This window comes from Sphaeramia orbicularis, chromosome 18 (assembly GCF_902148855.1).
Source record: "Sphaeramia orbicularis chromosome 18, fSphaOr1.1, whole genome shotgun sequence".
In the NCBI taxonomy this organism is placed as follows: Eukaryota; Metazoa; Chordata; class Actinopteri; order Kurtiformes; family Apogonidae; genus Sphaeramia; species Sphaeramia orbicularis.
Window position 1 is genome coordinate 14,109,965 of NC_043974.1, and position 24,316 is coordinate 14,134,280.

General features: G+C 38.3%; 1 protein-coding gene across 1 annotated transcript; it reads left to right on the plus strand.

Annotated features, from left to right (window-relative positions):
- The first annotated feature begins 1,065 nt into the window (after nucleotides 1-1,065).
- On the plus strand, nucleotides 1,066-23,920 carry vangl2 (VANGL planar cell polarity protein 2). Its single transcript, XM_030161789.1, has 8 exons — nucleotides 1,066-1,373; nucleotides 8,714-8,955; nucleotides 9,056-9,176; nucleotides 11,538-12,145; nucleotides 15,320-15,456; nucleotides 17,716-17,851; nucleotides 19,497-19,743; nucleotides 22,319-23,920. The coding sequence occupies exons 2-8, from the start codon at nucleotides 8,885-8,887 to the stop codon at nucleotides 22,574-22,576; spliced, it is 1,578 nt and encodes a 525-aa protein (XP_030017649.1). The 5' UTR covers nucleotides 1,066-1,373; nucleotides 8,714-8,884; the 3' UTR covers nucleotides 22,577-23,920.
- Nucleotides 23,921-24,316: the final 396 nt, after the last annotated feature.

Genomic DNA, 24,316 nt, shown 5'->3' on the forward strand with positions numbered 1-24,316 from the left:
AATAGTAGTCGTAAAAATAGTAGTATTAGTAGTAATAGCAGTAATATTGTAGTAGTAATAGCAGCAGCAGCAATAGTAGTATTAATAGTAATAGTAACCGTAGTAGTTGTAGTAGAAATAGTAGTATTAATAGTAGTGGTAATAATGTAGTAGTAGTAGTAGTAATAGTAATAGTGTAGTAGCAGTAGTACTAGTAGTATTAATAGTAATAGTAAATAGTAGTAGTAGTAGTAATACCATAGTAATACTACTAATAATAGTAACAATAGTAGTAAAAATAGTAGTAGTAGTAGTAGTAGCAGCAATAGCAGTATTAATAGTAATAGTCGTAGTAGTTGTAGTAGTAAAAATAATAGTGTTGTAGTAGTACTAGTAGTATTAATAGTAATAGTTAGTAGTAGTAGTAGTAGTAATACTATAGTAATACTAGTAATAGTAGTATTAGTATTAGCAGTAGTAGTAGCAGTAATACTGTAGTAGTAGTTGTCATAGTAATAGTAACAGTGTAGTAGTAGTAGTAGTAGTATTAGTAGCAGTAATACTGTAGTAGTAGTTGCCGTAGTAATAGTAATAGTGTAACAGTAGTAGTAGTATTGATAGTAATAGTAGTCGTAGTAGTAGTTGTAGTAGTAATAGTGTAGTATTAGTAATAGTGTAGTAGTAGTTGTTGTTGTAGTAATAGTAATAGTGTAGTATTAGTAATAGTAGTCATAGTAGTTGTAGTAGTAATAGTAATAGTGTAGTATTAGTAATAGTGTAGTAGTAGCTGTAGTAGTAATAGTAATAGTGTAGTAACAGTAGTAGTATTGATAGCAATAGTAGTCGTAGTAGTTGTAGTAGTAATAGTGTAATAGCAGTAGTATTAGTAGTAGTATTGATAGTAATAGTAGTCGCAGTAGTTGTAGTAGTAATAGTGTAATAGCAGTAATAGCAGTAGTATTAGTAGATGTGAAATCCTGCAGTAGTTCCAGTGAACCTCTACTCCTGCTTTTGCGCATGTCCGTGATCCTGCTTTTATTGTGAAAGGTCGGGGCGGAAGCAGTGCGCGCGGTGGTCCGGTGTTTGTGCGCCGGTGCAGATGTCCGGAGCCTCCCTGGGTCTGCGGACCCACTCACAGCGGATGCGGAGCCGGGATGAGGCGCGTGCGGCTGCCTTTAGTACGGCTTCGGATCGTCACGCAATCTGCGCGGAAAAGTCAGTGAACGCACCGGAGTCACGTCGGACCCGGACTGTGCGGACCCGGACCTGGACCCGGATAAGGACCCGGTGGTCCCGGAGCGTCTGTAGGCAGTGTGTTTGGAAAGGCTGGGCTGTGGACTGTTGCTGCTCGGCTCTTTGTGCTGCACCGAAGCTTTTTCCATTTGGGAAGAAAGGTAAGATGAGTTCCCCACCCACTGTGGGAACATTTATGAGATTCACGCGCTTTTCTCAAACCCACTCATTGTGTGTTTGTGCTCCGGTGTCCGAACACAGACACTGAATTCCTCACATTTTTGCATTTGTTTACAACCCCTGACTGACCATCTGCTGTGGCTGATGAGTTGGCATATCACCCTATTGATCACATTCACTCAAACCCACTTTCACTCCCACTGTGGACGCCGTGGGGTTTTTTTTACACCCTTTTGCGCCTTTTCGCAGAGTCTCATTCATTTTGGTTTTAAATCGTGCGCTTTTACGCACGGTGTGCCAAATGGAGAGGCTCACTTTTACGCGTCTGTTCGATCTCACTGAGGTCACGCACACACGCGCACGCGAGTTGTGTTGGCCGTGTTTTCTCCACTCAGGGTGTGTTCCGCTTTGTCTCCCACACTGGCGCGCTGTGAATCCACGCGTGTAAAAGTGCTTGTAGCGGGTGTGCGGAACTCAACGCGTGGTTACAACTGTGGGAACAACACGCAACAATTACATGTGTGTTGTTTTGTTTTTGTTTTTTTTCATGTAAAGGCCCCACAGGCTTGTGTGTGTGTGTGTGTGTGTGTGTGTGTGTGTGTGTGTGTGTGTGTGTGTGTGTGTGTGGAGGCAGCAGCCACGCCTGGTTGGCCCACTGCCACCCTGAGGCCTGGAGGCCCCTGGGAGCCACACACAGGGTTCACCCAGCACACACACCTGGGGCTGAACACAGCCGTCTGAACAGGCTGATGATCACAGACAGACACCAGGACTGTACAAATATTCAGATCCTTTCCCTGACATAAAGCCCATACTGTCAAAATACTGAAAATCTGCACTGAAGACTACCTTGGTAAAAGTATCAGGAGTCAAACTGTTGCATTATTTTCAGTGAAGGTGTTGTTTGGTTATTATTTATGACATAATGACATTATTATTGTTGGAGCATGTTAGTGTTTCTGCTGGAGGTGAAACTGTTACATGCGGTGGCCCACAGGTGCAACAGTCCAAAAAATTATCCACTATAAGAAAAAAAGAACAGTCCAAAAAATTATCCACTATAAGGAAAAAAAAAGAACAGTCCAAAAAATTATCCACTATAAGGAAAAAAAGAGAACAGTCCAAAAAATGATCCACTACAAGAATAAAAAAAGAGAACAGCCCAAAAAATTATCTACTATACGAAAAAAAGGAGAACAGTCCAAAAAATTATCTACTATAAGAAAAAAAAGAGAACAGTCCAAAAAATTATCTACTATAAGAAAAAAAGAGAACAGTCCAAAAAATTATCCACGATAAGAAAAAAAAGAGAACAGTCCAAAATATTATCTACTATAAGAAAAAAAAGAGAACAGTCCAAAAAATTATCTACTATAAGAAAAAAAAAACATCATCCACCTTTTCAACTATGGGGGTGCTGTTTACCTGAAAGGTCTCTTGCTTTAAAATTAAGGCCACCAGAAAAAATAAAGGCATAGGCTGAAAATTTTTAAGGCCTTCAGCTAATGTGGCTAATGCTAACGAAAGTAACCCACCGGAAGTGGAGGTCGGTGTGCAAAAAATAAAGTTATTTTAAAAATATATAGTAGATAATTTTTTGGGCTGTTGTCTTTTTTTCTTATGCTGGATAATTTTTTGGGCCGTTCTTTTTTTTTTTTTTTTTCCCTTACAGTGGATGATTTTTTGGGTCGTTCTTTTTTTTTTCCTTATAGTGGATAATTTTTTGGGCTGTTGCACCTCTGGGCCACCGTACTTACAGCTTCATATCCAGTTTAATAACAAATCACACGATTCACAGAAGGAAAGAACAAATGACTGAGTTCTGGTACAAAAATATGTTACAGTTTTAGACGTTTTCCTCGTATCTGTTTTTGTGACACTTGATAATATCAACATTTACTGAGTTTAGACCAGTGGTTCTTAATCGTTTTCTGTCAGGACCCCCTTTGGAGGACGAAAAATCTCTAGGCCCCCCTCAACATTGTACCAATGGTGCAATTATAACTTTTATAGAGGGAAATGTTAATATTGTAACAATACTTGAATAATTTTTTGTGCAAATTAAAAATAATTTTTTTCTTGAACAATACAAATAAACTCAACCAGACTGCCCCCTGAAGCAATATTTTTCCAAATCAAAATAAGAAATACATAATTATCTTACAACTATGACAATAAAGTTACTTTTTTTTAGAACAATAAAAAAATTTTGGTAACAAAGATGAACATTTGAACGATATCAGTGGCTGCAATGAGCCTGTTTACATTACACATCACAATATTAAAGTGCAAACTGTACAAACTGTGCAAAAACACAAACATTGCACATGTTTCTTTTCCAGTCCGTTGTCCAAACCTAAACTCTTTGTCTAGTCTAGTGACAGAGCACCATGGCAGTAGATTAGTTTGTTGTACATCCCTAAAATGAGTCCAGGGTGCTCCAATGCTAAAACATGAGTTCCACCTGCTACATGTTCTAACCTGAAGAAAAGAAAAAAAAACACCCATATTGTGATACCGTGCCCCCCCCAGCTAACCTTCGTACCCCCCCAGGGTCCCGCCCCACAGTTTGAGAAACACTGATTTAGAGTAAAACTACTCAGACATCTCCTACACACTGCTTTATGTATGACGTCATAAACTAAATCTTCTAAATCACAGCTTTCATTTCTAATCATGTATTATATTTTAAAAGCCTCTTACATGGGCTACAGTCTTAAAAGTAGCTCAATCTGTCAGACACTGCAGTGGAGTAAAACTACAATAATCTGCCTCTGAGATGCAGTGAAGGACAATAATAAAGTAACACAAAATGTGAATAAATCATATGTACAGTATCTGTAGGTCCACCACAGGAGGTAAAAAATGGAATAAGACGTTTTAGTGAATGGATTTTTCTCCAATGTCTGAATTATTAGGCATTTTGTGTCTTTACTTCAGAAATTCAAGTCTAAATGTTATTTGCAGATGGAGCAGACATTCTTATGATATCCTTCAGTCACGTGCAGAGCCTAGTTCCCACATAACACACACTACAGAATCCAGTTTACCATTGATCAGTGGTGTATTGATCACAGTGGGACAGGCTTGTCAGTGGATCCGTTGAAATCACTGTCTGGGAAACAACAAGCTATGGTTTTGTTGTTACCTCTGCCAGGAGGTACTGTGATCACTTTTACTTTGTGTTTGCATGTTTGTTTGTTTGTTTGTTAGCAAGAGAACTCAAAAAGTTAATGACGGATTTTCATGAAATTTTCAGGAAATGTTGATACTGGCACAAGGAAAAAATGATTAAATTTTGGTGGTGATTGGGGGGGGGCAGGACAGATCTGTCTTGGCGGAGGTCTCTGCTCTCTGAGTGCTTTTCTTGTGTATGCTTTGTGCACCCTGACGTATCCGATATTATAAAAGCGAAGTGGACTCTGTGTGTTTAAGGCATCAGACAATAAATGGAAGGAGTAGACTGCTGCAGTTTGGCATACTTGTGTTGAAATTGTACCTGTTGTGTGTAGTAGAAAAGTTCATATTAATAAATGTATGAATGAATAATTCTCAGCAAATTATGTTTAACTGAGAGAAGCATTTTCAAAACATGAAAATCACAGAGGTGCATGAATATCACACAAACAAGTTTCACTAGAATTATTCCAGTATCGACTGGTAAGTGAAATCATATGTAGTTTTTTTTAATACTCAGGAGTTTATAATAGCTGTGTGATGCCGATGTAACTGGTCAATCAAATTAGTTGTGTTTCCTCTTGTTGTGGCAACAGGTGTAAGGCACCGTCAACACAGAACACGTGTTTCAATATCATCCTTCTTGTAGCCGAAATAATTCCAGATAAGATGCTGCTTTTCTTTTTGGCACCAAGTCTTTGTTTTCGGTGATTTTCTCCTGTTCGTTGCTCATTTTTCAATGTTGTTACCAGTGACTCACTCCATGTTTAGGGGCGTGGTCTGCTTTGGCAAACTAATTAAAAACAATTGTGATTGGTGGATCACTGTGTGCACTGTGCGTCAGGTACCCAGGTTGAAATTAGATGAGAACACATTGTGTTCATTACTTATCTATCTATCTATCTATCTATCTATCTATCTATCTATATATATATGCCTTTGAGCAAACTCTAAAATTCAACTATGAAAGAAACTTTTTTCCATACTTTATTAAGACTTTCATGCGAAATTCCCGAATTTTTAAGTCTTTCCACAAAGTCCTAAACTAGTCCGTTTTCAGTCGTGTGTAAGGTTGGAGAGTCTCCTCAGCCATCCAGTCCATGTGTGAATCACATGAAAGTTATCACTGAAATCTTTAAGGGCCTAATGCGCAGGCTGAACTCAGGAGGCCAGAGAATAAATAGAAATCATGAGGGGACGCTTATTACATTTAGAGCTATTTTTTCCACAGCCATGGAAAGTACCTCCTCAAAACATCAGGACAAAAACACTCGTCTATAAAAGGATGAATGTAGGAATTTTAGTTAGGATCTGGTGGACGATTTGTCTTCGTCTCAGGAGAAAATGGAAGGGGGGTTGGTTGCAAAGTTGATGGTCAAGTTGCCGTGGCAACCAGCCCCCCTCCTGTCTTTTCTCACCCATAGCGTCCCATTCATCTCCATTGTAGTGGTGAAACTCTGTTGCCCCTGGAGACCACAGGGGACACTTGGGGAATGTGAGCTGTGCAAGGACCCAGACCCACCAAAAATAAACTCCTATAAATTAAAACAAACCTTAATTTGGAAACAATTAATCCATAGGTGACACTGCATATTCATCACCTGCACATATTTCAGCTTTGCTTTAGTCGATGTTAAACTGGAGCGTTTTCTGGCTCATGTTCCAGTCCTGCACCACCAGAGACTTGTACCCTGGAATAGAAGGTGGCGTAATTAGCCTTTATTGGCTGAGAACACACTCAGGGATAAAACGCTGAGTTTCTCCCAAAAAAAAAAAACACCCTCATTGCAGAAGAATGGGCTCATCTATGTCCTGTGCAGTGGTGGAATCTAACAAAGTATTTGTACGTCGTTACTGCGCTTAAGTAAATTTTTACATATCTGCACTTTACTTAAAAGAGTGATATTTTGCTTTTTTCAATGGAATTATGTATTTTAAATCATTTCCTTGTGGTCTACATAAACTGTAAATGCTATGCTTGGGTCTGAATTCTTCATTAATTTAACTCCACAGGTCCATCTTCAACCCTATTTCTGAGTACCGTAATTTCCAGACTATCTACTTTTTTCACCCACTTCAAACCCTGCAGCTTAAACGATGCGGCTAATTCATGTTTAACGGGCTTCATGCCGTTAATACATTTAGGCTCGTCACACCAGACCAATGAAATTACTGAACCGGTCACAGTAGACCAGTGAAACCATTCGAAACAAAGTTATTATCGTTAACGAAAACTAACGAAATAACGAAAACTAAAATTGAAAAAACATTTTCGTTAACTGAAATAAATAAAAACTATAATCAAAGGAGAAAAACAAAACTAACTGAAACTGTATTGTGTGTTTACAAAACTAACTAAAATGTAAAAAAAATTATGGATAAAATTCCCTTAGTTTTTGTCTTTGTCAATGTCGGATTGATATGAAATCGATTTGGCGGCCATGGGGTGACAGCTATTTTCATAGTGGAGTGGGTCGTCCAATAACCGAAGGGTTGGCGGTTCGAATCCCGCTCTGTCCTAGTCAGTCCGTTGTGTCCTTGGGCAAGACACTTCACCCTCCTTGCCTCCAGTGCCACCCACACTGGTGTATGAATGTTCGGTGGTGGTCGGAGGGGCCGTAGGCGCAAAATGGCAGCCACGCTTCTGTCAGTCTGCCCCAGGGCAGCTGTGGCTACAGATGTAGTTTACCACCACCAGAGGGAGAATGTGAGCGCGAATGAATAATGGGTCAATAATGTAAAGTGCTTTGGGTGTCTAGAAAGGCGCTATATAAATCCAATCCATTATTATTATTATTTTGCTCTAGCAATTTTAGCTGCTGGTAACATACGGTCCGTCACTTTGCGTCACTTGTGGTTTACAGTCGTCTTCTCGTCCCCACTCTACCTGAAAACATGGGGACTAAAGTTTGGAGAAAGCAGCAGAGTCCTGTCTTGGATTTATTTGAATATGACAGCAAAGAAGATGAAAGATATGACAAAACTAAAATTAATGCTAAAATTAAACTAAAACAAAGTATTTACAAAAAAAATAATAAAAATGAGCAAACCTGCTCTAAAAACGAATTAAAACTAACTGGATTATAGAGGAAAAAAAGTCAAAACTAAATAAAACTAAACTATAACGAAAAATCCAAAACTATTATATCCTTGGCTCGAATCACCATAAAATCAAACGCACCCACTCTAAATTCTTCAGATCAGTCATTCTGCATGTCATGTACATAGCCTCATCATGGAAAACACACAAAGAAATGCATATGAGGCAGCTTTCAAGTTACAGGTGATCGAGCTGGCTGTTGAAGAAGGAAATAGAGCTGCTGCATGTAAGCCTGGCATCAATGAATCGATAGTGAGACGTTGGAGACCGCAGAGTGCGGCTTATATTCAGATGCGCTCAATAGTCTGGATGTTACGGTAATGACACCAGAAAGGTCGTTTTGAGCGCCGGCCCTTTAAATGCACATGAGCCACTTCAGGCCCCACCCCCTCCAGGTTGTTGACTTTGCTGCTCTGTCCCATTCAGTCACTTGGGTTCGTTAATGCAACCAACAACTGAACATTTTAGGTAATCGGCTCAAAGTTTGGACATATTTTCAGTTTTTACTACAACTATGTCGTACTCTGAGAAATGTTTGTCAGAAGTCTTGACCTTATATGGAGTTGGATCAATGATCGTGGATGGAGACACTTGTTTTTATGTTCAGTTATTGATATCTTTGCTGGAAAAGTCACTTTTTGATGAGTTTCCTGTTTTTCATACAATAACCTTAAACTATAGTCAGAGCTTTTATTAACATCTACATGATCAGTCAGTTAAACATAGGAAAATACAGGATTTGCACTGAGGAAACACAAAATAAGGAGGATAATATTACAATCAACGATAATAAATCACTTAAGAAAGGTTAAATACAGAGAACAAAAGTAGCCCTGGGTCTTTATGGGTTAAGTATTAAGCTTCAGTACTTCCTCCACCACTGGTCCTGTGTGACTGAAAGGACACACACTGGTACTTTCAGACATTTACAGGGGCAGCTCTGTGACAATACACTCTCTTTTCTTGCTGCTACTGCGTGGAGATACTTTTAGTTCCTAATATGACAAAAAATCTGTTATTGCATCATTTCCATGTCCTCCTCAGACCTCCAAGATAGAGTCCCTCAGGAATAAAGTGGACTTGCTGCGCCTCCCTCTGGCCCTCTCCTCCAGATCCATCACCAACTGCAAGAGCCAGCTGGGCGTGGTCTGGGAAAAGGGAGGCGGCTCTGGGGCAGGAGGGGCTCGGAAACCCCGCCCACCGCCAGCCTCCGACATGGACAATGAGTCGACGTACTCTGGCTATTCTTACAAGTCGTCCCACTCGCGCAGCTCCCGTAAACACAGGTAGGACGCTAAAGGCTAAATGCTGGTGATTTATCAGCGCCAGGCCAGTGAGAAACATGACGCTTCATTGCTGATTTGTGCACTTTGTCATTTTGTCCAGAGAGAGACGGGACAGGCATCGCTCCAAGAGTCGAGACAGCAGCATCCGAGACAAGTCGGTGACCATCCAGACTCCAGGAGAGCCGCTGCTGGATGCAGAATCCACCAGAGGAGATGACAGGGTACGACTTAAAGGAGTGATATTTTGCTTTTTTTAAATGGAATTATGCATTTTAAAACATTTCCCTGTGTGGTCTACATAAACTGTATATATATATATGGTCATTCATATTTTTTTTCCTTTTGTGCGGGTTTTGCATATCCAAAATGGCCAGTCTAATAAGTAAAAGGGGGAAATATGGGTATATAGAAGTGAGAAATCAGAAAAGGGTTTTAAATAATAGTACTGAAAGAAGCTTAGGGGGAAAAGAAAAATTAATAATAATAATAATAATAATACATAAATCAATAATATGAAAAAAAACAGCAAATCAATAATCCCAAATACAATAAGAGAGACAGCCTGCACTTATTTTTCTGAGTAAATTTCAGGTTGTTCATGTTAATCTTTTTTAAAGGACAGTTTGTAGATGTACACATTTTCATAATGTCATCTTACTTTTTTCGCTGTAAAACAAAGAGACAAGTTTGGAGTTGTCATTATTCATAGGTTACTATGTTATTATTTTACTAGTCTGGCCAGCTTGAGTTCATATTGGGCTGTATGTGGCCTCTGAACTAAAATGAGTTTGACAGCCCAGCTCTAATACATGTATGCAATAAGTTAACACTGTGTATGAATGAAGTACATATGCAAAGTTTTAGTTCAACCCTCCCTACTCAAACTTCTCAGCCAATTAGAGTGTGATTAAAAAACCTGCAAAACTTTCTCCACCATAGTCCTCCTCTTTTTACTATATTTGAGCTCACACACATTCTCCTCTAACATGCACTCATTTCTTACATACATGTATACGTTTATGTGACAGAAAATATGTGAGAAACTGTTGATAGATAGAATAAATTATGTCTTGTAAAGCCCCCCCATAAGTTGTCTTATGGTATTGATTCTCAAAAATGATCCATTTTAAATTGTATAGTTGACATGCAGACATTTGTGGTAGACAGTGGTTCATTTTGTGTCTGTGACCGTTAGAGAGCAGTGTTGTTATAGCTCCACTCCAACATAACAGTGAACTGTAGCAGGAAGTAGTGTTAGGGCATGCAGTTTGTTAAATTAAACTTTAAATTATCACGATATGTTGCTTGGCTTAAAGTAATGCAATATACACAACAAACAAAAAGTTAAGGATATTTTGAATTTTTGGGCTATTTTTTTTTTCATTTGGGATTCTTGCACAGTGGTTTTTAGTTTTTTGAGTGTGAATTGAAACACGTTTTTTTAATGACAAGACAGTTTTATTTACAAATGGCAAAAATGACAAAAAAAAAAAAGAAAAATCCTTAACTTTTTGTTTTTGTAGTGTACATGGCATCTCAAAAAAGGGAACACTCTTTTGCATTTCATAAAAGACAGCACAGGAAGAAATACAGCCGCAAATGTAAAAAAAAAAAGGTTTGGATCTAAGGCGTTTCCCATGAAAAAGGTTGAATGGATACAGAGAGGGGCATCAAAATATGAACCCCCTCCATTTTGCAGCGGTTCACAGACATTGATCTTCCATTTACTGTTTGTAGTTTGTCTTAAGTACGTTTTTTTTTTTTTTTTTTACTTACAGTGTTTGTCATTTCCTGATAAAGAGCAACAGACATTGGTTGTCAGGCCATTCAACCACATTGTTTATGTTTTATTGGGCTGCTCTAACCTGGTTCAGTTTCCCGTTTAATTTTTTTGGGTGGGGTGGGGCCAACTTGCTAAACAGTTTGCTTCATTGATCTTGGGTCTTCAATCTTCTTGCTCACAGGGTGCGTACAGGTGCTTGAAATCCTTGAATTTCAATGTTGTGTTTTCAAGGTCTGAAAAGGCCTTGAATCTTAGTTGCAGTGCTTGAACGTACTTGCAAATATAACTCTGTGATGTGATTTATTTATTTTTCATATTAACGTTGCCAGTTTAGATGTCAAGCCAAAGCTACTTACAAAGAGGTGGTGCATCTTGAAAAATAAAACTTTATGTCGAAAAAGAAAATTACCAGGTGTCCTCAGGTCGACTCCAGGTGCATTTATATCTTAATATTTATCTCGGTGCGAGTGTGAAGAACGCCAAGTGGCTTCCCTTTTTTCCCCTTTAATTTATTTGTGTTCTCATTTGATTTCTAAACTTTTTGCTATAATGAAACCTAATTTTAGATGTTTATAGCATAATACAATGTACATCGTTGTGATAAAAAGTGAAATAAATAATCATGAGTGTATGTATTCCTGTAGATATGGATTTGACCCCAGTGATAAAGTGAAAATGACCCTTAAAAGTGCTTGAATTTGACCTTGAAAAATGTGTACGAACCCTGTCAGATTTAGGCTGAAGAACATCACATCCCATACAACTGTCTCTAACCGTCTTTTCTTTGCCTTGGCTTCAGGACGACAACTGGGGTGAGACCACCACAGTGGTCACGGGCACCTCCGTGGACAGCATCTCCCAGGAGGACCTCACCCGGGTCTGCAAAGACCTGGAGGATTCTGCGCCTCTGGAATGCCGTCGTTACCTGGGTCTAGCATTAGGGGGCATCTTGGGCCTCTTTGCCTTCCTTACGCCCCTGGCCTTCTTGGCGCTCCCTCAGCTCCTGTGGCGGGACTCACTGGACCCATGTGGGACGCCATGTGAGGGTCTCTACATCTCTTTAGCCTTTAAGCTCCTCATCCTTCTCATCTCCACGTGGGCGCTGTTTTTACGTCCACCAAGAGCCACTCTGCCGCGCTTTTTTGTTTATCGCTGCCTGCTGCTGGTGCTCGTGTTCCTGTTCGTGGCGTCTTATTGGCTCTTCTATGGTGTGCGGGTACTGGAACCCAGGGAGACGGACTACAGGGGGATTGTGGGATATGCAGCGTCTCTGGTGGATGCGCTGCTGTTCATTCAGTACCTGGCGCTGGTGCTGCTGGAGGTCCGACACCTGAGGCCGGCCTTTTGCTTGAAAGTTGTGAGGTCTGCAGATGGAGCCAGTCGATTTTACAACGTGGGGCATCTCAGGTTAGTGTGTGTTTGTTAAAAATACAGTTTGATTATTTACTATTTTTTAATTAGTTTTTTTATTTAACTCTGGTGCTTGTGCAGGTCTTAAAAAGTAAGGTATTTTGAAACGATGTTTTCAAGACCTAAAAAGTCTGGAATTTTTTGTGAAAGTCTTAAAGCACAGGTGTCAAACATGTGGCCCGGGGGCCAAATCCGGCCCGCCAAAGGGTCCAGTCCGGCCCTGGGGATGAATTTGTGAAATGCAAAAATTACACTGATAATAACAATCCTTTTTGTTCAGGTTCCACATTCGGACCAATTCAATCTCAAGCAGGCAGGATTCAGTAAAATACGATCATAATACCATATAAATAAAGACAACTCCAAGTTTTTCTCTTTGTAAATGTAAATATTTTCATGTATTTACACTAAAATAAAGTATGATTTCACAAAAAATATGAATAACCTGAACAAATATGAAAAACCTGAAATGTCTTAAGAGAAATACGTACAATTTTAACAACATTCTGCCTGTTACTAAATATTGTGTGTTTGTAGATTCACTGTTATTTCTAAGTTATAATGTACATGTGTAAATGATAAACTGAGGAATAATATTGTTAAAATTACACTTATTTTTTTCAGTTTGTTCATGTTATTGATATCTTTTGAAAGGATAGTTTGTAGATGTAAACATTTTCATCATGTAAATTAACTTTTTTTGCTCTAAAACATAGAGAAAAGTTCGGAGTTGACATTATTTATGTATTATTATGTTATTATTTTACCGGTTCGGCCCACTTCAGATCGAATTCAGCTGAATGTTGCCCCTGAACTAAAATGAGTTTGACACCCCTGTCTTAAAGTATGGAAAAAAGTTTCTCTCATAGTTAGGGGTGTGTATTGGCAAGAATCTGGCGATACGATACAAATCACAATACTAGGATCATGATACAATATATCACGATATATCATGATACTGTTAAAAAGGCAATTTTTTTTTTTTTAATGATTATTTCCTTGAAGAACTGAATTACACCAGAAATATGCCCAAATACTAAACATTTTTATTTGATCAGAACAGGATCTAATGCTATATCACAAAATGTTCCTGTGTTCAAACTTAAATTATGTTTTATAGACATTACAGTTTAAGATCCTGCTCAAATGTTCATATTCTATTAGTTCAGAACATCAACATTATTTTTGTGCAATCCCAACAAAGGAACTAACATTATTTAATAAAAGAGTGTTAAATAATAATAAACAAAAAAACCAAAAAACAGAAATGAAGCTCTGCATTTGAACAAATACCTAAAAATATTGATACAGTACTTTTTAATATCAATGCAGTATTGTGAAATGAAATATTGCGATATATTTCAGAACCGATATTTTCTTACACCCCTACTCATAACTGAATTTTAGAGTTTGCTCAAAAGCACGTAATCTTGGAAGTTAAGAAATACATGAGGAAAACTGAATAAAACTGAATTTGATGGAAAATTAATTATTTACTGTTTTTTTTTATTATTTTTTTTATTTAAGCCTTGTGCTTGTGCAGGTCTTAAAAGTCTTAAGAAGTAGGGAATTTTGAAACACTGTTTTCCAGAATATTTTCTTTAAGTCTTAAAGTATGGAAAAAAGTTTCTCTCATAGTTGAATTTTAGAGTTTGCTCAAAGGCACATAATCTTGTAAGTTAAGAAATACATGAGGAAAACATAAAAAAAAAAAAAAAAAAACTTGATATGATTTCACTAACTGATTGGTACTGGAATGATTCTAGTGACAGGTGTTTGTGTGATGTTCATGCACTTTTGTGATTTTCATATGTGTTGAAAACGTTTCTGTCTGTAAAACATAATTTCCTGCAAATTAAGCATTCATACGTTTATTAAAATGAGCTTTCTACTACACACAACAGGTGCAATCTCAACCAATAAAGTAGGAATGCTAGTATAAAAGTATACAAAGTTGAGGTCTTGGGGGAAAAAATAGCAGTTTTGAAAAAGTCTGGAATTTTTATTTGGATAAAGAGCACACACCTTATTAACGAGATAAGTTAGTTCAGAACTGATTCTCATTTCCAATAACGACCTGAGCCAAGAGGCTGCACACATATACATACACACACACACACACACACACACCCACAGGATGAACAACTGAACAGATTACACGTACAAATCACACAATATCACATAACAAATGGAAAGACTAAAAACCAACGCATTGGTCCTAAAGTGTAACTCTCACACCTTTTAAATGATGACAGTGGTATGTATGAGGCAAGTTTTCAGGATTGTTGCAAAGAATTCCAATCATTATCAATGATTAGCAGTAGCATTTTCCATTATAACCATTGTGGTTGCTCACTAGAATAATGACAAGTGGGAAAAAAACTGTTAACTGAAACCAAAACAAACAAGTTTTGGCACAACAAACCCCGCCCCTCACACATATTGTAGCTTATTTTGGCATCGATCCAGCTGATGTCATCATGTCTATGTGTGTGCTGATGTCATCATAGACAGCATGGACACATTTTAGCCATTATAAGTAAATGGGAAAACAAAAAGATTTCAAACTGTAATCACACCTATTCTGGGTCACTGTTAGCACTTTAGCAGCAAAACTATTGGTTGAATTCATACCAAATTGGGTTTATACATTGTCAAACAAAAAAACGAACCGAACCAAAAACAATACCCGTTACCTCACCTTCAGGGGGCGGGTTAATAATACTACATTGTGCATTTCCAAAACTAACTGAAATTACAGAAAAAATCTCTTTAAGGGTCAAAACACAGTAATGTCCTGTCAGAGAGCAAACTTTGATTGTCATTCCAACATTTATTTCAATATAAAGTAGCTTCTTGTTTAGGATAATCCCTTTTGGTCCGAGTAAAGCATAAATGAATTTAAAAGTAAAAATGTGGGTCATTTCGCAACACTAATCTGTCAAACTGTCTCTAAAATGTCCCATCAGAGAGATTTCGAATACCATGTTTTGACCCTTAAAACTCAGTCTTGTTCCTTCAGTGTTTTTCTGTGCTTTGTGTCACCGTTAGCTTCTGGTTGCCCACCACTTCCTTTTGAACATGTAAAGAACGACCCAGAGGGTTCACACTTATGAGCTGTGCCATTGACTGATAACAGCTTAAGGGGAAACTGTTTCTTCCTTTCCACAGTATTCAGCGGGCTGCAGTGTGGCTTCTACAGAATTACTACAGAGACTTTCCAGTTTATAACCCTGCCCTTCTCAATCTGCCAAAGTCCATCCTCTCTAAGAAGACGTCTGCCTTCAAGATCTACAACCTAGGGGAAGGTAGAACGACTCTTATGACAATGTACAATCAGCAAGTTTTGGAAAAAGCATGGCATTTTTTGTTTAATTTAGAATATTTTTCACTTCCTGTCCAAATTGGTGCCATCATTTTTTTGTAACTTTTATGCATATTAGAGAAGGAAAGGAAAAAATCCAGATATTTAAAGTAAAGATTAATTTAGCTGTGAAATTAATTTACCACTAGGGTGCAGTTTATACTACTACTACTACTACCACTACCACAACTACTAGTACTACGACAACTACTACCATTAGTACTACTACAAGAATTACTACAACTACTACGAGCACTATTACTACTACTACTACTACCATCACAACTACTAGTATTACTACTAGCACTACAACAACTACTACCACCACTACTACTAGTACTACTACTACCACTACCATTACCACTCCTGCTGCTGCTGCTACTACTACTGCTACTACAACAACAACTACCAGTGTTACTACTAGCACTACAACGACGACTACCATTACTACTACCACTACTACTAGTACTACTACTAGCACTACTACTACTACGACAACTACTACTACTACTACTACTATTACTACAGGGTGGGGAAGCAAAATTTACAACGAACATTTAGTTGTTTTTTCTCAGCAGGCACTACGTCAATTGTTTTGAAACCAAACATATATTGATGTCATAATCATACCTAACACTATTATCCATACCTTTTCAGAAACTTTTGCCCATATGAGTAATCAGGAAAGCACACGTCGAAGAGTGTGTGATTTGCTGAATGCACTCGTCACACCAAAGGAGATTTCAAAAATAGTTGGAGTGTCCATAAAGACTGTTTATAATGTAAAGAAGAGAATGACTGAGCAAAACTATTACAAGAAAGTCTGGAAGATACTATTAACTCTTTCGGTGCCAGACAGTTAAGGGGCTAATAAGCCTTAAAAGTGCCACAGAATTTGGCCGTTTTTCAGTATTTCGCGTCGTTTTTATAATATTTGAAGAATCCTGCAGGAAACCGCTCGGTAACATCCGACCGATTGCTGATTAGATTCAAAACACACCGGACGCAGCCGATTCATTATTGATCGTAATTTGCATAATTTATAATAATAATAATAATCTTTATTTATATAGCACTTTTCATACATTAAAAACTGTAGCACAAAGTGCTTTACATATCAGTTTAAAAATCAGTACCGCCCCCCACCCACACCCACCCACACACATATACATGCAAACCCACAAGCTCACACATACTTAAGAAGACTGACTGAGCACGGGTAGACCAGAACAAAAATGTACAAGTAAAAGTAAAACATCAATTTAGGAGGCGCTGTCTCAGGGAGCCATCCGCACCAGGAGGCAGCCGCCGACCCCAGCGACCAGGCACCAGCAACACAGCCCCACATCCCAACTAGTGGGAGAGGGCCAACTGGGACCCCCACCCACCAGAAAGGAGCGGACCCCAGTGAGAGAAGGCGCCACAGCCCCCGGAGTCTACAGCCGCCCCCCGGCATGGAGGGCTCCCTCTGATGAAACACCAGAGAATAAGAAACATTAAAAAGATACAAAAATATTATTCGGTCGCGTGACCTCAAATTCCCGTCTGCTTGGTCTCAAAAGGGGGACACAGAAAGAACGTCATCGAAATGTGAGAAAGAAATGGGGGTGGATGGTTTGTTTGTACACAAATATGGCGTGTTCTCCAAAGCCGATCTGATCGGCCCATGGCACTTTAAAGGTTGTATTCGTAAAGCCGATTTAATCGGCCCATGGCATTGAAAGAGTTAAAGAAGAATGGGAGAAGTTGTCACCCGAATATTTGAGGAACACTTGCGCAAGTTTCAGGAAGCGTGTGAAGGCAGTTATTGAGAAAGAAGGAGGACACATAGAATAAAAACATTTTCTATTATGTACATTTTCTTGTGGCAAATAAATTCTCATGACTTTCAATAAACTAATTGGTCATACACTGTCTTTCAATCCCTGCCTCAAAATATTGTAAATTTTGCTTCCCCACCCTGTACTACTACCACCACTGGCACAACTACTAGTGCTACTACTAGCACTACGGCAACTATTACCATTACTACTACTACTACGACAACTACTACTACCACTGCTACTACTAGTACTACAACAACTACTACTACTTGTGAACAGTCATAGAAGTTTTGATGTGTAGATGAAAAGTAGATTCTAACTCTTGGACTCTTGTCCTGAACTCTGCGTCTCTTCACCATCCGTTTGTCTTCCGTCTACAGAGAACAGTACCAGTAACTCTACAGGACAGTCCAGAGCCATGATCGCAGCTGCTGCTCGCAGACGAGACAACTCCCACAATGAGTACTACTATGAAGAGGCCGAAGTGGAGCGGAGGATTCGCAAACGCAAGGCTAGGTACAGCTCAAATATGTGGATACAAATGCAATACTAAAATAAAACTGATGCATAAAGGAGTTTAAAGGGTTAGTTTGGATCTTTTGATTTAATGGAACAATTAATCTGCTTGAATCAATTAAAAAAATTATTCAATTACAATTTTCCTGAATCGAAGCTTCATTTCCTTAATTTCATTGCTGCTTAACATTGGTTCCACTGTTGTGTTTCACACGGACACTTATTTGTGACATGCATGACACTAGGATCAACACTAACAACATGGAGCATAGTTCAGAGGAGACGAGGACAAAAAGGCTGAAAATGTTTATATGTTCACTTTTGTACACTGGAACCATCACTTACTCCTTTAAACTTTTACACTTTCACACAAACATTAAAAAATTTGGCTTTATTTTTTCAAGTATATGTTAGTTCCATCTTAAGTTGTTGGTTAGCTAGTAAGCTGAATACAAATTTATTGAAGACTGCAGTGTACATTTTATATACCGGAGCTCAGAAATACCATTTCACTCCCTCTCTTCAAATCCAAACACAAAACCCATCTGTTTAGGACCGCTTTCTCTATGTGACCACAATTGCATTGTCCAATTTCTAACCTGCCTTTTACTTTTTACTCTGTTTTATTGTTTGTTTTATACTCTCCTGTTTACTGTACGGTGTCCTTGAGTGCCAAAGACGCCTATAAATAAAATAAAATGTATATTTTTTGCAGATGTCATTTTAGTCATTGGTTGTTTATACACACACACATCCTTTTACTTTTATACTTTTTGTGGTTGTTATTTCAACTCATTCTGGAGTAAGGGACACGTTGATTTTTCTCCTATTCAAATAATCGTTTAATCGAATGGAAGAAAGTAATGAATCGCTGCAGCTGTATTTTTTTCTCCGTAGTTCCATACTTGAACTGAAGGGAACAGCTTTTCACATCATCAGTACAGGACATCCTTTTGTAACTACTTGTTAAAGGTGTGGGAGACTTTTGAGACCAATTTTCATCAAATCTATAAAACCTCAGTGATAGCGTAAGTATCACAAATCTGTAAGTCTTTCTGTGATTACTCACCTGAATCTCTTCCCTCACGGTGAACAATTTCAAAGTGCCATCCACCATAAACAGTCCATGTGTATACAAATGAGCTGGGTGGTCACTCGGGCATCTTCAGAATGTTGTCGCAACGTGCATTGTGGGAAGCGAAGGCTCGCGCAGCTACCTGACAGCGGCAGCTGAAACAGACACGATCGGAAACAGCAAGAACTCCCTTCCTTCTATGCATATTCCTCCAGCTGTTTCCGTGTGTTTGTTTCATCCATATACCACCATATGGTCACGCTGCCACTGCCATTGTCAGATGGCTGTGTGAACCTCTGTTTTCCACAATGCATGTCGCAACAAAATTCCGAAGATGCCCGAGTGACGTCCCGGTCAGTTTGTAAACACATGGTTTGTTTATGGTGGATGGCACTTCGAAATTGTTCACCGTAATGCAAGAGATTCGGGTGAGTAATCACAGAAAGCCTTACAGATTTGTGATACTTAGGCTATGACTGAGGTTTTACAGATTTGATGAAAAATTGGTCACAAAAGCCTCCAGCACCTTTAAGATCTAAACCTCACTCACCGTGTAACTTCTCCTCTCAGACTGGTGGTGGCAGTAGAGGAGGCCTTCACCCACATCAAACGGCACCAGGATGACGAGGGTACTGCATCTTCTCCCAAACACCCTCGGGAGGTGATGGACCCTCGGGAGGCGGCGCAGGCCATCTTTGCCCCCATGGCGCGGGCCATGCAGAAGTACCTCCGAGCCACCAGGCAGCAGTCGTACCACAGCATGGAGAGCATCATCAACCACCTGCAGTTCTGCATCACACACAACATGACGCCCAAGGTCACTTTAATGCTTTCAGATGGAAATTATACTTTCATTTGTTTTGTTTTTTTTTTACATTCATTTTATGTGCCTTATCCTCCTGAGATCCAGCAATGCATTTTTGTCCTCTGTAGGGGGACAACAGTTTGACAGTTTTACTTGAAAAAAAATTTTTGTCCATTGCAAAGGAAAATAAAATAATTTTAAAAAAATAAATGAAAATAATTTAAATAATGTATTTGGAAAAAAACTGTTGCATTATACAGTTTCCAATCAAGACAGTTGTGTAATGTAAAAAAAAAAAAAAAAAAAAAAAAAGCTAAAACTTTCACTTTCCTGGGTCTCAGGAGGATATATTTTACATTAACTCACTTTTATAGAAACAAGCTAATCATTAGCATATTGAGCAACTTTTTGGGATTTTCCGTCACCTAGTAGCTAAATTTTACTCTGAGGATATAGGGTCTGTGTAAATAAACATATACTGTATTTTTTAAAATTTTTTTCAAACCCATGATGGTATGATTAAGGTGCAAATGAGTGTCAACAGGGTTCCTACAAGTTAAATTTAAGACTTTTTAAGACATAGAACAGAATTTAATGCCCATTTCAAAGCCATACTGGCAAAAATTTGTGACTCCAAGAATTTAGGAAAATGTATTTATTCACTCCAATGTCTTTATTTCCACTGTTCCAAGTTATTTCTCACCGGGGGCTGCAAAGTTAGCCATAAGTGTTTCCTAATTTCAATATGAATTGTCAGGTTGGAATGGGTGGAACTGAGTCGACTAACATTATTTTCTTTGCAGTTTGGACATTTAACAGACACATTTAAACACAATACAGTGAACAGTGGCAACATAACTTAAAGGAGTGATATTTTTGCTTTTTTAAATGGAATTATGCATTTTCAAATTTTTCCCTGTGGTCTACATAAACTGTAAATGCTCTGCTTGGGTCTGAATTCTTCATTAATTCAACTCCACAGGTCCATCTTCAACCCTATTTCTGAGTAATGACACCAGAAAGGTCGTTTTGAGCACTGGCCCTTTATATGCAAATGAGCCACTTCAGGCCCCACCCCCTCCAGGTTATTTGCTGTGCTGCTCTGTCCTGTTTAACCAAGAACTGAACATTTTAGGTAATCGGCTCAAAGTTTGGACATATTTTCAGTATGGACTACAACCACTGTTGCTAACAAACAATTATGGCAGTTATTATTATTATTACTCTGAGAAATGTTCGTCGGAAGTCTTGACCTTATATATGTAAATGTTGTGATGTAACTAGTTATAGATGTAACAAATTAAGCAGGAATTCAAACAGGTTGTATAAAATCCACTCAATTTTTGCCAAAATGAATATAAAGATAGCTTTGCAGCACCTGGAGGGTTCAAATTCAAACTTTTAGAACTATTGGGGTCCAAAAACACAAATAAATGAACCAAAGACTAATAAAAGTGGTTTTACCAAAATATGACCCCTTTAAGACCTACCATATTAAATGTAATACCTTTTAAAAACTTTAAGGTATCAAATACGTAATAAGTAGTAAGTAGGTAATAAGTTGTAGTTTCATGCCCTGAAATTGCATTTTGATTGATTCACTATTTTTAAAGTTATCATTGCAGCAAGTCCAATTGTAATTTTTTTTGGGAACACACGGTAAAAACCCTAAAGTAAAAATGGGGAAAGTAGTCTCTTTTCCATTGGACTTCTGCGCAAAACTTTACTGATATTTACTGAATGTCGAAAAAAAAGAAGTGCGTAATGTTGGTTTTAACATTAAAGCACAAATGCAATGATTTATTTATTATCGCGAGATGACACGAGAAGTCATTCCATAAACATGGCGACGAATGTAAATATGGTGTTGATTTACAGATATGTTCATTATTATTATTATTATATATTACCCCTCTATCTTGTACTAAATTAAAAATTGATTGGGTTTCCTGGTGTGTCCACACATACCGTGACATTTTTCTTCGTCTTCGCTTGTTGCAACGTACATCAACATCGTTTTTTTAAAATTCACCTGACTCGTTGTGTGATATAACATTTGCGCTACGCCTGAAAAACCACCTCTTGCCAGCGCAAAAAACTTTTAATTGAAAAATGAGACTTTTGGCGAAATTGTTGTTTTTCCATTCGGTACATTTTTATGCGCAAGTTATATTTGTGCAATTTGAGGGTCAATGGAAAAGCGACTAGTGTCTGTAGCAAAAATGCCAACCGTGGTCAGGCAGTCGGGATGCCGTGTGCAGGACACTATGGTGTTCATCACTCCACCATTCAAAATCTTGTGTGTATGTCTCCCAGAATGTGTATAATAAGAACAATAACTATAATTGGAAATGTAGTCCATGAATTAAAAGTAAAACATTCATGAATTTCACTGTGTGTTGTTAAAGTTACTTAGTGTAGTTGTCCTTGGTTAGACCATACAACTCTTATATTTTGCCCTTCAACTAAGTATTTATTGACTATAGAGTAAATACATACACAGTAAAACTACAATTGCACCTATCTTTTATCTCCAGAGTACATCTCTCAACTGCACTGAGTCAGTATGTTTTCTATTTTGTTTCAGGCTTTTCTTGAGCGGTACCTCAGCCCAGGTCCCACCCTCCAGTACCTGGACAACAGCAGGGGGCGCCAGTGGACGTTAGTGAGCGAGGAGCCAGTGACCGCCGCCCTGCGCCAAGGCCAAGTCTTCTGCCTGAGACGCCTCGACTTCTCCCTGGTTGTCACGGTGACACCGCTCCCCTTCCTGTCTTTGGGTGAAGAGTTTGTTGACCCCAAAAGCCACAAATTTGTCATGAAACTCCAGTCTGAGACATCAGTGTAGGAGGAGAGTGAAGAACAGAAGAAATGGAAGGAGGACACATGAGTCAGAGGTTATTTGCTAAACAGTGTATTTTTTTTATACCTTTACACCATCTAGTAACTATTTTTTGACCTCTGTGATGTCGAAATTAGAAAAGATGACTGATGATGAATCCATGAAACTGTAGTCGGTCAAAGGAAGAAATAGCCTGTTCCTCCTTTGTCCAGAAAAACAAGGGCTCTTCAACTGTATGATCAGATGTGTTTCTCATAAAGTCAAGTCCCTGCGACGGAATTTGTTCAAACATCGGTCTGGCACCATCAGTAGAATTCTGATACAGGGGCAAAAAAACTCTGGGAATTCTGGGTAGTTTAGTTGATTTACCATTTTGAGTGTATGGTTGCAGTTGTGTGGTTGTTATTGTTCTTTCTTAAAGCAAGGGGAACTTTGAAGATGAGGAAGTCAACAACGCCTACTATTCCAACAGACTCCAACCTGTGAACCAGACTAGTAGTGACGGCTGAAGTCTTACTTGGAAATGCCACGTTTATTTTAAGAACTACATGTGGCTGTGTTAAGTGATGCGAGTCAGGGCTGTCTTTACTTCTCTTTTCTTCTTGTTACTTCTCATTTGATAATTAAGTTTGTAAAACTCTGAAAGTCCTGTTATCTTCCCACATTTATGACCTGAATACAGCGTCTAAAGCAAAACTGAACTGAAAATGTATTCCATGTACTTCCCATTTTTCATTCCACTGAACTGTTTCACAACAGAACACGTGAAAACCATTTTTTACTCTTCAGAAGTTTGAAATAAGAATTTCCAAATGGTACATGAATACGCAAGTGTGGTATTTCCTGGATTGTATTACCAACAAGAATGTAGTTGTTATAAAGCTAACACTGATGTGAACAAAAAGTAGGCACATTATTTTACAGGTTTATGTCTAATAACTGTTAGCGTTCACATTTGCCTTGAATGATAAGCTTAATACAGCCAATACGCTTCCTTCTTGTGCACTAATATTGATAACTGATTTATTTTGTATAATGTGTGTGAGCGTATGTTTAAATGTGTGGTTGAGTGGCTGCATAACTGTTCCAAAAACCTCCTGGTGTACTCCAGATCAGTCGGTTTTATGCAATTGTTTAGAATTTTTTACTCCTAAACTACATTAACTAAGACAGGTCATTCATCATCTAAGCTTACCACCAGGTTTTTATGGAGGTTTTTGTACCTTTTTGTGTCATTCATACTTTTTTTGGTAACAACTGCCTCAAATACAGAGAAAAAAGGCCAAGAGTTGTCCAACGTTTACTACCACAGACGACTCAAAGTCATGATAGGTTAACATTTAAAAAGATAAGTTCAGTGTGTGTGTATGAAAATACTAATTATTCCATTTGTTACAGATTAATTTTAACCCATAAAGACCCAAACAGCCACCAGTGCCAAAAACCATCTACTGATCTGAACGGTTTAATACCTGTTGATCCACTAATCCTATCAATACATGTAAATAATTGGTGCAAAATATATTTTGTCGTCTTTTCATGGTCATCAGATGTGATCCATTTGGACGTTCAGAGGCTCCGTAGTTACCGTGGAAAAACCATCATCTTCTACAACATTGATTCATCAAAACCCATGGAGTTGGATCAATGACAGTGGATGGAGACACTTGGTTTATGTTCAGTTAATGATATTTTTGCTGAAAGTCATTTTTTCTTGGGTTGTCTCTGTTTTTGATTTTATAATCC

What these genes read in the sequence shown, in the direction of transcription:
- vangl2 (XM_030161789.1), top strand. Translation starts at nt 8,885, where the DNA reads ATGGACAATGAGTCGACGTACTCTGGCTATTCTTACAAGTCGTCCCAC. An exon ending in CGCAGCTCCCGTAAACACAG is followed by an intron (nt 8,956 to 9,055) that starts GTAGGACGCTAA and finishes CATTTTGTCCAG; the next exon opens with AGAGAGACGGGACAGGCATC. An exon ending in CCACCAGAGGAGATGACAGG is followed by an intron (nt 9,177 to 11,537) that starts GTACGACTTAAA and finishes CCTTGGCTTCAG; the next exon opens with GACGACAACTGGGGTGAGAC.